At 45.0% G+C, this 12,693-nt stretch overlaps 1 protein-coding gene across 1 annotated transcript in view; it reads left to right on the top strand.

Annotated features, from left to right (window-relative positions):
- Positions 1-7,223: 7,223 nt before the first annotated feature.
- Snx4 (sorting nexin 4) overlaps positions 7,224-12,693 on the top strand; it is a 52,478-nt gene continuing 47,008 nt past the window's right edge. Inside the window, exon 1 of the mRNA XM_013019320.1 lies at positions 7,224-7,397. Within this exon, the coding sequence (XP_012874774.1) occupies positions 7,257-7,397 (141 nt within the window). The 5' untranslated portion in view covers positions 7,224-7,256. The remainder of the gene's footprint in view (positions 7,398-12,693) is intronic.

The raw sequence follows: 12,693 nt of genomic DNA on the forward strand, positions 1-12,693 counted from the left end.
ATGACCCTCCCTTCCTGCAAAATGTTTTTTAAGATACTGCCTCATACCCAGGCTTTCACATAAACACTATTGAAAAATGTGTTAGCTTATAGGCATCCCCAAGAATAAGCCATCTTATCTGGTAGGTACAAATAGCAATTTTGTAGAAGCTCATTGTTTTGAATAGAACAAAACACTTTCAGAACTTAAATAAAATTTCCTAAAATAAAATATCCTAATGTTCAAGCCAGGCGTAGGTGGCTTACGCCTGTAATCCTAGCTACTCAGGAGGTTGAGATCTGAGAATAACTGTTTGAAGCCAGCCTAGGTAGAAAAGTGTGTGACTTTTATGAAAATACCATACAGAGGGGTTACAATTACATGAGCAAGATAATCAGTACATTTCTTATCAAGCATTGTTGCCTCCTCTTTGTTTCCTCTACCATCCTGCCCTCCATCCCCCCCCCCACAAAGTTGTAAAGTTCATTTATCCACATAATGACTTGTACATCTCATTGTTGCAATGGGTCCACCTGGATCCCTATTTAAACAATTTGTTTTTTCTCTTCCCCTCCCCAAATTAAACCAACATCAAATACAGTGAAAACAAGGGTTATACCATGGGGGAGGGACATACGAAGCAACAAAGAAATAATCTTATAAATATGTTAGAAACAATAGCAAGAAAGAAAAACCATTTGAGTCCTTATCTTGGGGTTCATTTCACCTAACATCAACTTTTCTGACCATTACTGCTTGTCTCAGACATATACTAGTTATTGAAAATAAGGGAAACCATTGGACCTATGTTTCTTTGGGCTGGCTTACTTCACTTAATATAATTTTTTCCAAGTTTTTCCATTTCCTAACAAATGGGGCAATGTCATTTTTTCTGATGGAGGCATAGAATTCCATTGTGTATATATACTACATTATATACTACATTTTCTTGATCCATTCATCTACTGAGGGGCATCTAGGTTGGTTCCATATCTTAGCTATGGTAAATAATGCTGCAATAAACTAGTTATGCTGGTAGCTTTAGTATGGTCTTGTTTGTGATCATTTGGGTAAATGCCCAAAAGTGGGATTGCTGGGTCATAGGGGCGTTCTATGTAGAGTCTTTTGAGGAACCTCCATTCTACTTTCCAAAGTAGTTGAACAAGCTTACACTCCCACCCACAAAGCAGTAGGGTTCCCTTCTGTCCACATCCCCTCCAGCATCTGTTGTTATTACAGTCTTGTCCCACCCACAATGCAGTAAGGTTCCCTTCTGTTCAGATCCCCTCCAGCATCTGTTGTTATTACAATCTTGTTTCCAGTTAATCACAGACAAAGCCAGAAGTGGAGCTGTGGCTCAAGTCCTCAAGTAGTAGAATGCTACCCTTGAGCTAAAATAAAATAAAATAAAATAAAAAGGCTGGGAAGGTAGTTCAGTGGTAGAGCACTTGCCTTGCATGCCTGAGGCCCTGGGTTCAATTCCTCAGCACCACATAAGCAAAAAGAAAAAAGCCAGAAGTGGCACTGTGGCTCAAGTGTAGAGTACTAGCCTTGAGTTGAAGAGCTGAGGGACAGCGCCCAGGCCCAGAGTTCAGGCCCCATGACCGGACCAAAAAAAAAAAAAGTTCAAGGACAGTAGCCAAGCCTTGAGTTCAAGCCCAGAACCAGCACCTCCCCCCCAAAAAAAAGAAAAAACAGAAAAAAAATCCTAATGTTCAAGCTGGAGGTAACAGCACTTACCTGTTAAACAGGAGGCCCTAGGTTCAATCCCAAGCAAGCAAAACAAAACATCCAAATCCCCGAACTACAACCCTTCCCATTTCTATTTAGTTTGAGGAAATAACTGGGTAGGCACACAAAAATGTTAGGCAAAAGAATAGTTACTCCAGTGAAGCAACTTAAGTCACAACTGTAAGGTTTGGCAAAAGGAGACCGCCACATGGTTTAAGCAGAAAAGTTACTTGTGGGGAGGGCATACCTAACAATAACTACAGAGGATTATAGTATTAAGTGAATTATAGTAATTTTTTTAACAAAAGACTTCTACGTAGCCAGCCGTCAAGAAGAGCCTATAAAAATACATTTACTCACGAGTTGATTTCTGAGCTAGCATGAGATCAGTGAGGGATTTCACAATGGCATACCACAGTCAGGGCTGAAAAGTACAGAAGGTTAGAATACCACTCATCAACCTCCCCTTTGGAGGTTTGCAAAATAGGTACTAGATTTGGGTGTGGTTGTATGAGCGAGTGTTTGGTTTGGTTATTTATTTTGTTGTTGTTTTGTTTTTTGGTTGGTCGCAGGGCTTGAACTCTGGGCCTGGGCACTGTCCCTCAGCTCTTCAACTCAAGGCTAGCACTCTACCACTTGAGCCACAGCGTCACTTCCTGTTTTCTGGTAGTTTATTGGAGATCAGAGTCTCACTGACTTTCTTGCCCAGGCTGGCTTTGAACCGTGGTCCTCAGATCTCAGCCTCCTTGTAGCTAGGATTATAGGCATGAGCCACTAGCACCCAGCTGGTTTTTTGTTGTTTTTAGCATTTTTTTTTTCGTCCAGTCGTGGGGCCTGAACTCTGTCCCTCAGCTCTTCAGCTCAAGGCTAGTGCTCTAACACTTGAGCCACAGCGCCACTTCCGGCTTTTTTCTTTTTGCTTATGTGGTGCTGAGGAATCGAACCCAGGGCCTTAGGCATGCAAGGCAAGCGCTCTACCACTGAGCCACATTCCCAGCCCTATTATTGTTTGTTTTTTGGTCAGTAGTGGGGCTTGAACTCGGGCCTGGACACTTGTCTATCAACTCTTCAGCTCAAGGCTAGTGCTCTACCACTTGAGCCACAGTGCAACTTCCAGCCTTTCTGCTTATGTGGTGCTGAGGAATCTAACCCAAGGGCCTCATGCATGCAAGGCAAGCACTCTACCACTGAGCCACCTTTCCAGCCCTATTATAGTTTTTTTTGTTGTTGTTTTGTTTTTGTTTTTGTCATCTGTGGGGCTTGAACTCTGGGCCTGGGCACTATCCCTCAGCTCTTCAGCTCAAGGGGAGCACTCTACCACTTGAGCCACAGCACCACTTCTGGTTTTCTGAGTGGTTTATTGGAGATAAGAGTCTCATGGACTTTCCTGCCCAGGGTTGGCTTTGAACTGTGGTCCTTAGACCTCAGCCTCCTTATAGCTAGGATTACAGGTGTGAGCTACTGGCACCTGGCTCCTATTATTGGTTTTTATAAGTTCATGGACTTAATTCAGATGAAGCCAAAAAGTTCACTCTGAAAGTTAAAAAAAAAGTTGGTTTGGAGCATATTAAAAGATTATATTAATCTGGGCTGGGAAGGTGGCTCAGTGGTAGAGCTTGCCTTGCATGCATGAGGCCCTGAGTTCGATTCCTCAGCACCACATAAGCAGAGAAAAGCCGGAAGTGGTGCTGTGGCTCAAGTGGTAGAATGCTAGCCTTGAGCTGAAGAGCTGAGGGACAGCGCCCAGCCTGAGAGTTCAGGCCCCACGACCAACCAAAAAAAAAAAAATTATATTACTCTGCTATAAAGTTTCTCCAATTAGAAATGATAAAGAGAGGGGCTGGGAAGGTGGCTCAGTAGAGCGCTTGCCTTGCATGCATGAGGCCCTGGGTTTGATTCCTCAGCACTCACATAAGCAAAAAGAAAAAAGCCGGAAGTGGTGCTGTGTCTCAAGTGGTAGAGTGCTAGCCTTGAGCTGAAGAGCTTAGGGACAGCATCCAGGCCCAGAGTTCAGGCCCCATGATCAGACCCCCCCACCCAAAAAAAAAGAAATAATAAAGAGAAAAATTGATTAGATGAATTTTGTTGTTGTTGGTTTTAGGGCTTGAACTCAGGGCCTGGACACTATCTCTGAGCTTTTATGCTAGATAGCTTTTTTTTTTTTTGCTAGCTAGCTTTTATTCAAGGCTAGCACTTTACCACTTGAGCTACAGCTCCACTTCTAACTTTTTTGGTGGTTAATCAGAGATAAGATTCTGAACCATCTTGGCAGGCATCTTTATTTCTTTTTTTGGGGGGGGGAGGGGAGGGTCCGGTTGTGGGGACTGAACTCTGGGCCTGGGTGCTGTCCCTCAGCTCTTCAGCTCAAGGCTAGTGCTCTACCACTTGAGCCACAGCACCACATTTGTCTTTTTTTCTTGGGTCTGGTCGTGGGGCCTGAACTCTGGGCCTGGGTGCTGTCCCTCAGCTCTTCAGCTCAAAGCTAGCGCTCTACCACTTGAGCCACAGTGCCACTTCCGGCTTTTTTCTTTTTGCTTATGTGGTGCTGAGGAATCGAACCCAGGGCCTCAGGCATGCAAGGCAAGCGCTCTACCACTGAGCCAACTTCCCAGCCCCTTGTCTTTTTTCTTATGTGGTGCTGAGGAATCGAACCCAGGGCCTCATGCATATAAGGCAAACGCTCTACCACTAAGCCACCTTCCCAGCCCCAGGCATTTTTATTTCTAAACATGGAAGACAGTGACAAGACCTTCTGTCACTGAGCATTTGTCAAGTCATGTACTTTCTCCTGATTCCCATCACATCTCACCTTGTGATACCACACACAACAATTATCTTAATTGCTTTAGGATCTGTTTTTTTTGGTATCTCAGAAGCAAAAGTACATGAGGATAATGAATATAAATCTGTCCCTGGAAATACAGCCCTCCTATGTAAACTAAGTTGTCTTCTGATTCAAGGAAATGTTTTCTGACCATTTGCTTGGTATGAATAATCCCTAATAAGTAGATAAAATGCCTTTAAAAACAGATATGCTGGGTTGGGGAGGGGAAAACATAGGATCTTTGCCTTAAAGGAGTTCAAGGTCTGATTGGGAAAAGACATATAAATAAATAACTGTAAAATAATAAATCAAAATGTCAAACAGAAGGCACTTTTCTTTTTTTTGTTTGAGGGGGAGGGTAGTACTGAGGCTTGAATTCAGGACCAGTCTCTAACCCTTTAATAGAGTTATAAACAAGGTTATGCTATTACTTTGGAATGAATGGAAATTTGCCACCAGTACAATGTGTTGAAATTACAAAAATGTCAATGTCAGTCTTTGAAAAATTGAGACCAGATTTTTGTACAGAAAATATTTGCTATTCAGTATACACTATGTGGAAAAATGAATTATGTAACTTTTGGGCAGGGAGGGGGAAACTGGGAGAAAGGAAAGGACAGGGTGAGGTTGTTAAAAAAAAAAAGCAATGGGGCTGGGAAGGTGGCTCAGTGGTAGAGCGCTTGCCTTGCATGCATGAGGCCCTGGGTTCAATTCCTCAGCACCACATAAACAAAAAGAAAAAAAGCCAGAAGTGGCGTTGTGGCTCAAGTGGTAGAGCACTAGCCTTGAGCTGAAGAACTGAGGGACAGCACCCAGGCCCAGAGTTCAGGACCCACGACTGGACCCCCCCCCAAAAAAAAAAAGAAATGTACTTATTACCTGACTTAAGAAAGGGTAACCTCTGGGGCTGGGAAGGTGGCTCAGTGGTAGAGTGCTTGCTTTGCATGCCTGAGGCCCTGGGTTCGATTCCTCAGCAGCCACATAAGCAAAAAGAAAAAGACGAATGTGGTACTGTGGCTCAAGTGATAGAGCGCTAGCCTTGAGCTGAACTGCCGAGGGACAGTGCCCAGGCCCAGATTTCAAGCCCCACGACCGGACCCCCCCAAAAAAAATTAAAAACAAGACAGAAATGGTAACCTCTGCACAATACCTTAATAATAAAGATAAAATTATATTTAAAAATACTAGGAGCATGGGGCTGGGAAGGTGGCTCAGTGGAAGAGTGCTTGCCTTGCATGCATGAGGCCCTGGGTTCAATTCCTCAGCACCACATTAGCAAAAAGAAAAAAGCAGGAAGTGGCACTGTGGCTCAAGTGGTAGAGCGCTAGGCTTGAGCTGATAGAGCTGAGGGACAGCGCCCAGGCCCAGAATTCAGGCCCCACAACCAGACCCCCCCCCAAAAAAATACTAAGAGCAACAATGCTAATAAAGTACTTTTTCTAGGGCACCTAGAATCATGAAGCTCTGAGTTCAATCCCTAGTACCATTTTTTTTTGTCGGTCATGGGACTTGAACTCTGGGCCTAAGCACTGTCCCTCCACTCTTCAGCTAAAGGCTAGCACTCTACCACTTGAGCCACAGCACCACTTTCGTTTTTTTGGTGGTTTATTGAAGATAAGAGTATGATGGACTTTCTTGCCTGGGCTGGCATTGAACTGTGATCCTCAGATCTCAGCCTCCTGAGTAGCTAGGATTACAGGAATGAACTACCGGCACTGGTTCCTAGTACCATTTTTTTTTAAAGTACTTTTTTTTTTATGATACAGCCTGCTATAGCCCATGACCATTTCTCATCAAATTGCCATGGCAAATGCTTGTTAAGGAAGTAGAAAATTAAGCAGGAAATTTTTAAAACTTTATCAGATTTCCAGTACTTAAGGGTTTAAGGCTTAAACACTAGATGAGGACTCAAGTCCTACTTCTGCCAAAAGGTGAAGGGTCCCTCAGCATCTCAAGTATTACCTTTGGCTGAGTGGGGAACTCCACCTGTAGAAGGTTAATAAAGGTTAATAGATTAATAACTTCCTGGTGTGTGCACTAACCTGAAGCTTGAACTCAGGGCCTGGGCGCTGTTCTTGAGTTTTTTTTTTTTTTTTTTTGCTGAAAGCTAGTGTTTAACGACGATTGCCACAGTTCCATTTCTGATTTTGTAGGTGGTTAATTGGTAATAAGTCTCATGGACTTTCCTGCCTAGGCTGGCTTTAAACCATGGTCCAATAGCCTGCACCAGGCTTTGAAAGAAGTGTGAGCCTGTAACCTCTTTTAGTATGAATAGGAACTGATCTTTCCAAGAGAAACGTTGATGGCAGGAAATGTAGTATCAAAAGGGAAAATGGCCAGGCCACAGCCTCCAATTTCTTTTGCCTTTCACACTTGCTTTTTCGTGATCACTAATCTGAAGAGTTGCCATACTTATTTCAGGTATTTGTCTTCTCCTGACCTTTTTCTCTTGTCCCAGATTTCTGGTTTTCCAGCTTAGTAGGGACCAGTTTCTCCACAAGCAGCCTTTTCCCTCAGTGCCACCCAGTCCTACCCAGCCCCACATCTAGCTCTGGCTGCCAGAGCCTGGGAGCCACAAGATCTCCACAGCTGGAGCTGGACGGAGGGGCGTGGCTTCCGCAGGCGGAGGGGCGGGACCCGGTGGACAGGAGGGCGCGGCTGAGGCGGGCGGGGGGGGGGGCATGGCGCATGCGCCCTGCGTTCACCGCGCCGAACTGCAGCTATGGAACAAACACCTCCGGACCCCGAGAGGCAGATGCAGCCTGCGCTCCTGAAGCCGCCTGGTCACCCCGACTCCGGGCTGGAGGCTGCGATTCGTGAGGAAGCCGAGGGGGCCCCGGAAGACAGCTCTGGGTTGGGCACGGTGAGGAGCAGGGGCGGCGAAGGCCTCGGGGCCTGTGTCGGGGCCTAGCGGGCCGGGCCGCCGGAGCCGGGGCTGGGGGGCTCGGCCTGGGGGTCCGCGGGTGAGGCGGGGCGGGGGCCGCCGGTGCACGGGTGGGAGTTCAGCGAGCCGAGGGCGTGCGGTGGGAGAGGGCGTCTCGTCCGGCTCGGGGTGGGGGTGGGGGACCCCGGGGAGGCGCCTGGCGCCGGCCGCAGGGGGCCTGGTGGGGGGTGTGTAGCACGCCGAGGCCGAGGCCGGCCTGGAAGAGGGGCGCAGGCGTGCCTTGCAGCCTGCTAGGGGGTCCCGCCGGGGAGAGGGCGTGCTGGGGTCGCCGTGAGGGTGGACGGAAGGGGACGGGAGTTGGGTGGGGAGCGGGGCTGGGCGGGCCGCGGGCGGGCTGGGCTTGGGCCTCCGGGGGGTCAGGGCCGCGGGCGGGCCAGTGCGGTTTCGAGGAAAGGTGCCGACGATGACGCTGCCATTGGACTGTAGGGCTCGAGTTTCTGGATTCGTGTGGAGTACTGCACTGCCTGTGGCAGAGTTCTCCCGTTCCCCTGCATCGCTGCTTTGGGAACGAGCGATTTTCACGTGCTTGAAGACCAGGAGGAGAATGATGTGGGCAAGCCTTTCGTTCCCAAGCCCTCGCGTGCGACGCAGCGTTTGTGGACCAGGTTCACTGGAAGCATTTCAGAAGGGTCCTTTACTGTGCCGCTGCTCATTTTTATTTCTAGAACAGGTGTTAGCGCTAATGTTAAGTGGCTCATCTTTTTGATGGATGGGTGAAGAAAAGTTGTTCGCTAAACTGTAACTGAAAAGACACTAAACTTAGGTTCCAGCCATGCAGGAGTTGAAGGTTTTGCCTACTTCAGAAACTATCAAGGTATCTAAATGAAGGCTGTGTGTGTGTGTGTGTACACGCGTGTACGTGCACGTGCTCTGCCTGTATTGGGGCTTGAAGTTAGGGCCTCACACTCTTTGAGCTTTTTTTCCCCTCAAGGCTGGGCGCTACCACTTGAGCCACAACTCCATCGCTTGAGCCACAACTCCACCCACTTTCGACTTTTGGTTGTTAATTGGAGACAAGAGTCTCATGGATTTTTCTGCCCAGGTTATCTTTGACTGGTGATCCTCAGCTCTCAGCATCTGGAATAGCTAGGATTACAGGCAAGAGCCACTGATGTAAGGCTTGTAGCATCTTTCCATATGCTTATTTGCCATTTGTATCTCTTGTTTGATGAGATATCTATTAAGGCATTTTGCCAGTCCTTGCCCTCCTTACAGTGTTGAGGATATATATAGCTCAGTGGTACGCGTACATGTACTTAGTATGCAGGAGGCCTTGAGTTCAATCCCAGGAACATTAAAAATGATGAAATAAGCTGGGTCTCAGAGGTTCACCTCTGTAATTCCAGCTACTTAGAAGGCCGAGATTGGGAGAATCACATTTGAGGTCCACCTGAGCAATGAAAGTTTGTGACACTGTTGTTTTTTTTTTTTGGGTCCGGTTGTGGGGCCTGAACTCTGGACCTGGGCGCTGTCCCTCAGCTCTTCAGCTCAAGGCTAGAGCTCTAACACTTGAGCCACAGTGCCACTTCCGGCTTTTTTCTTTTTGCTTATGTGGTGCTGAGGAATCGAACCCAGGGCCTCAGGCATGCAAAGCAAGCGCTCTACCACTGAGCCATCTTCCCAGCCCTGTGACACTGTTATCTCCAATTAATCACATAAAAAAAAAAACCCAAACATGAGTGGAGCCTTGGCTTGAGCAGTAGAGCGCTAGCAAAAAGGTCAAGTTGGGGCACCTTTCTCAACTGAGAGCGGGAGCAGTGATGCAGCTGTCATCCTAGCTACAATGAGAAACTTAAAATAGGTGGCTAAGTGGTATAAGTGTGCACCCAGGTTGGAAGTGAGACCCTATATAAAAAATGACCAGGGTACTAAAAAAGACTGATGTTGTGGCTCAAAGTAGAGCACCTACCTAGCAAGTACAAAGCTCTGAGTTCAGATCCATTACTGTTATAAAAGCAGAATAAAACCTAGCCAAATGAGCAAGTATAATGCAATATATATATATATATATGAATTGAAACATTTATGTATGCCATAAATATGTATAGATATTATATGTCAAAAATAAATTTAGAAGCCAGGCACCATAGGCTCATGCCTATAATCCTAGCTACCCAGGAGGCTGAGATCTGAGGATCATGGTTCAAAGCAGTAAAGTCCATGAGACTCTTTCTTATCTCCACTAAACCACCAGAAAACTGGAAGTGGCACTTGGCTCAAGTGGTAGAGTGTTAGCCTTGAGCTGAGAGGCTGAGCTGAAAAGCTGAGGGATAGCACCAAGGCCCAGAGTTCGAGCCTCATGACTGACAAAAAATAAAAAGTAAAAAAAAGTAAAAAACAAATTTAGAACTGGTTATGGTGTCAGACACCTGTAATTCTAGCACCATGGAAGCTGAGACATGGATTGTGAGTTGAAGACCAGCTTGGGCTATGTGGATAGATCATATCTCATAACATCAACAACAAAAAACAGGTACTAGTACTCACACTGTAATCCTATCTTCTTGAAACATAATGGTTCCAAGTCACTGGGGCAGAAAAATTTGGGAGACCCCTCTCAACTGATAGCTGTGTTAAGTAGCACATGCCTTTCATCCTAGCTATGTGAGGAGGCTAAGATTGAGAGGATTGTGGTTCCAGGTCCACACTTGGTAGAAAATCCTGAAAGATTCCATCTCAGCAGAAAGAAGCTGGGCAGATGTCAGAAGCCTGTCTTCCCAGTTATGATGAGAAGCTTAAACTAGGTGGGTCAAGGACCAGGCATGTGCCTAGGCAAGAAGTAATACCTTATCTCAGAAATAACCAGTGGCTCTAGCTTCTGCATAAGAGAGAAAACATTCACTGTTTGTCTCTCTGAGCTTGGCTTACCTCACTTAACATGATTTGTTCTAGGTCCATCTATTTCTTTGCAAATGACACAATGTTACTTCTAATGGCTTTGTAATATTCCTTGTATATAGGTACATTTTTTGTATCCACTCATTTGGAAACTAGATCTAAAATATACTGGGACATGATAAATTATACAGGACTCCAGGCAGTCACACACTGAAACCAAAGGAGGATACTCTTAGGAAAGGATCACAAAAAGACAATGCCTATGTGCCTCTGATCACAGAAAATAATGTTTATTAAAAAATGAACTCCAGGGCTGGAAAGGAGGCTCAGTGGTAGAGCGCTTGCCTTGCATGCCTGAGGCCCTGGGTTCGATTCCTCAGCACCACATAAGCAAAAGAAAAAGGCTGGAAGTGGCGCTGTGGCTCAAGTGGGTAGAGCACTAGCCTTCAGCTGAAGAGCTGAGGGACAGTGCCCAGGCCCAGAGTTCAGGCCCCACAACTGGACCCCAAAAAAAAAAAAACTCCAGGAAATGGAAACTAGAGGTTTTTTTTTTTCTGTTTGTGTTTTCTTATCTTGTTTGTTTATTTGTCTTTGGGAGGATGAGGAAGGCCCAGAAATAGAGGGACAAAGGGTGAACAAATGCAGCAGTGATAGTCACTAGATACTAGGTTGAAAATGAATTATACAACATCTGGGAGGGGCTGGGAGGGAAAAGCTGAGACTGAGGGAAGGGGTGACATCGTCCAAAAAGAAGTGCATTCTTTATCTGACTAATGTAACTGAAACCCCTCTGTACATCATCTTTATAAGAACAATAAACAAAAAACCAAGGGAGGCAGATGCTGGTGGCTCTTACCTGTAATCCTTTCTACTCAGGAATCTGGGATTGAAGGACCCCTGTTTGAAGCCACACTGGGCAGGAAAGTCTGTGAGATTCTCATCTCCAATTAACAACAAAAGCCAGAAGAGGAGTTTTGGTTCAAGTGTTTGAGCGCTAGCCTTGAGCAAAAGAAGCCCAGGGACAGACCCTGAGTTCAAACTTCAGGACTGGAAAACAAGACAATGCAAAAAATAGTGGAAAAAAGATCTGGAGTGTAGTTCAGTGGTATAACATCTGCTTACCAAGCAAAAGCCCTTGAGCCCAGTACCACCAAAAAAAAATAAAATATGAAGCCAGGCACCAGTGGCTCATGCTTATAATCCTATCTACTCAGGCGGCTGAGATCCAGGATCCCAGTTTGAAGCCAGCCAGAGCAGCAAAGTCTGTGAGATTCTTATCTCCATTAAACTACTAAAAAAGCCAGAAGTAGAGCTGTGGCTCAAGTAGTAGTAGAGTGCTAGCCTGGAGCAAAAGCAGCTCAGGGATAGTTCTCAGGCCCTAACTTCAAGCTGCAGGACTGGCACCAAAAATTACAAACAAAAAATAAAAATAATATATGACAGAACTATGTATTTTAGTGAAAAATCCAACAATGTATATTTCATTTAAGATATGGGAAAACCCAGAAATGCCACAATATAGTAGAGGTTGTACTTAGATACTATCACTTGGTGTTTTTGGAAAATGTAACTATGTGTTAGGAGAGGCCATTCATTAGGGACCAAAAGTATGGGGTTTCTTAACTCCCTAATTGAATGATTCATAAAGACACACAAGCCATTTGGACAGATACTTAAGAATCACATGAAGTTTAAACACATATTTATTCAGTACAATCCTCTCCCTCCCCACCCCTAAAACTTTCTTTGAGGGTCATCCAAACCATCTTTCTATCTCCTCTTCCACCCATTCTGTTTCCAGTTGAGAATTATTACAATAGTTGTAGCCTAGAAATATGGTCTAGGCAGAGAGGTAAGTTAGACTTGATTTCTGTGTGCTATGTCCATTGAAGCTCTCATTTAGTTCTCAAAATGAGGAATCAAAGTTCTAGTAGTAGTAGTGTGACTGGGATTTGAGCCCAAGAAGACCTGGCATTGAATTCAGTTTGTTTTGATATGAATATATATGTATATATATATATATACACACATATATATATTTACATATATATACATATGTATTTAGAGGAGGGGATTGATTTAAATAGTACTATAAATTGTCACAATACTTCACTTTAAAGTGAATTATAAGAAGAGAAAAAGAGGTGAAGATATATCTATCTATCTATATATAGATATATCTTCACCTCTTTTTTTTTTTTCTTTCCTGACAAAAATATCAAGAGTGTTGAGGATTTAGCTCAGTGGAAGAGCATTTGCCTGAAAGGTGTAAGGCTTTGAGTTTGGTCCTCAGGTCTGGGGGAAAAAAAAAGGATCAGTGTTCATTGGTGGCGAATTTTTTTTTCTTATCAGCTTTACTTGGGGGCTGGGCACTGTC

The sequence above is a fragment of the Dipodomys ordii genome, unplaced genomic scaffold (genome assembly GCF_000151885.1).
Source record: "Dipodomys ordii isolate 6190 unplaced genomic scaffold, Dord_2.0 Scaffold45, whole genome shotgun sequence".
In the NCBI taxonomy this organism is placed as follows: Eukaryota; Metazoa; Chordata; class Mammalia; order Rodentia; family Heteromyidae; genus Dipodomys; species Dipodomys ordii.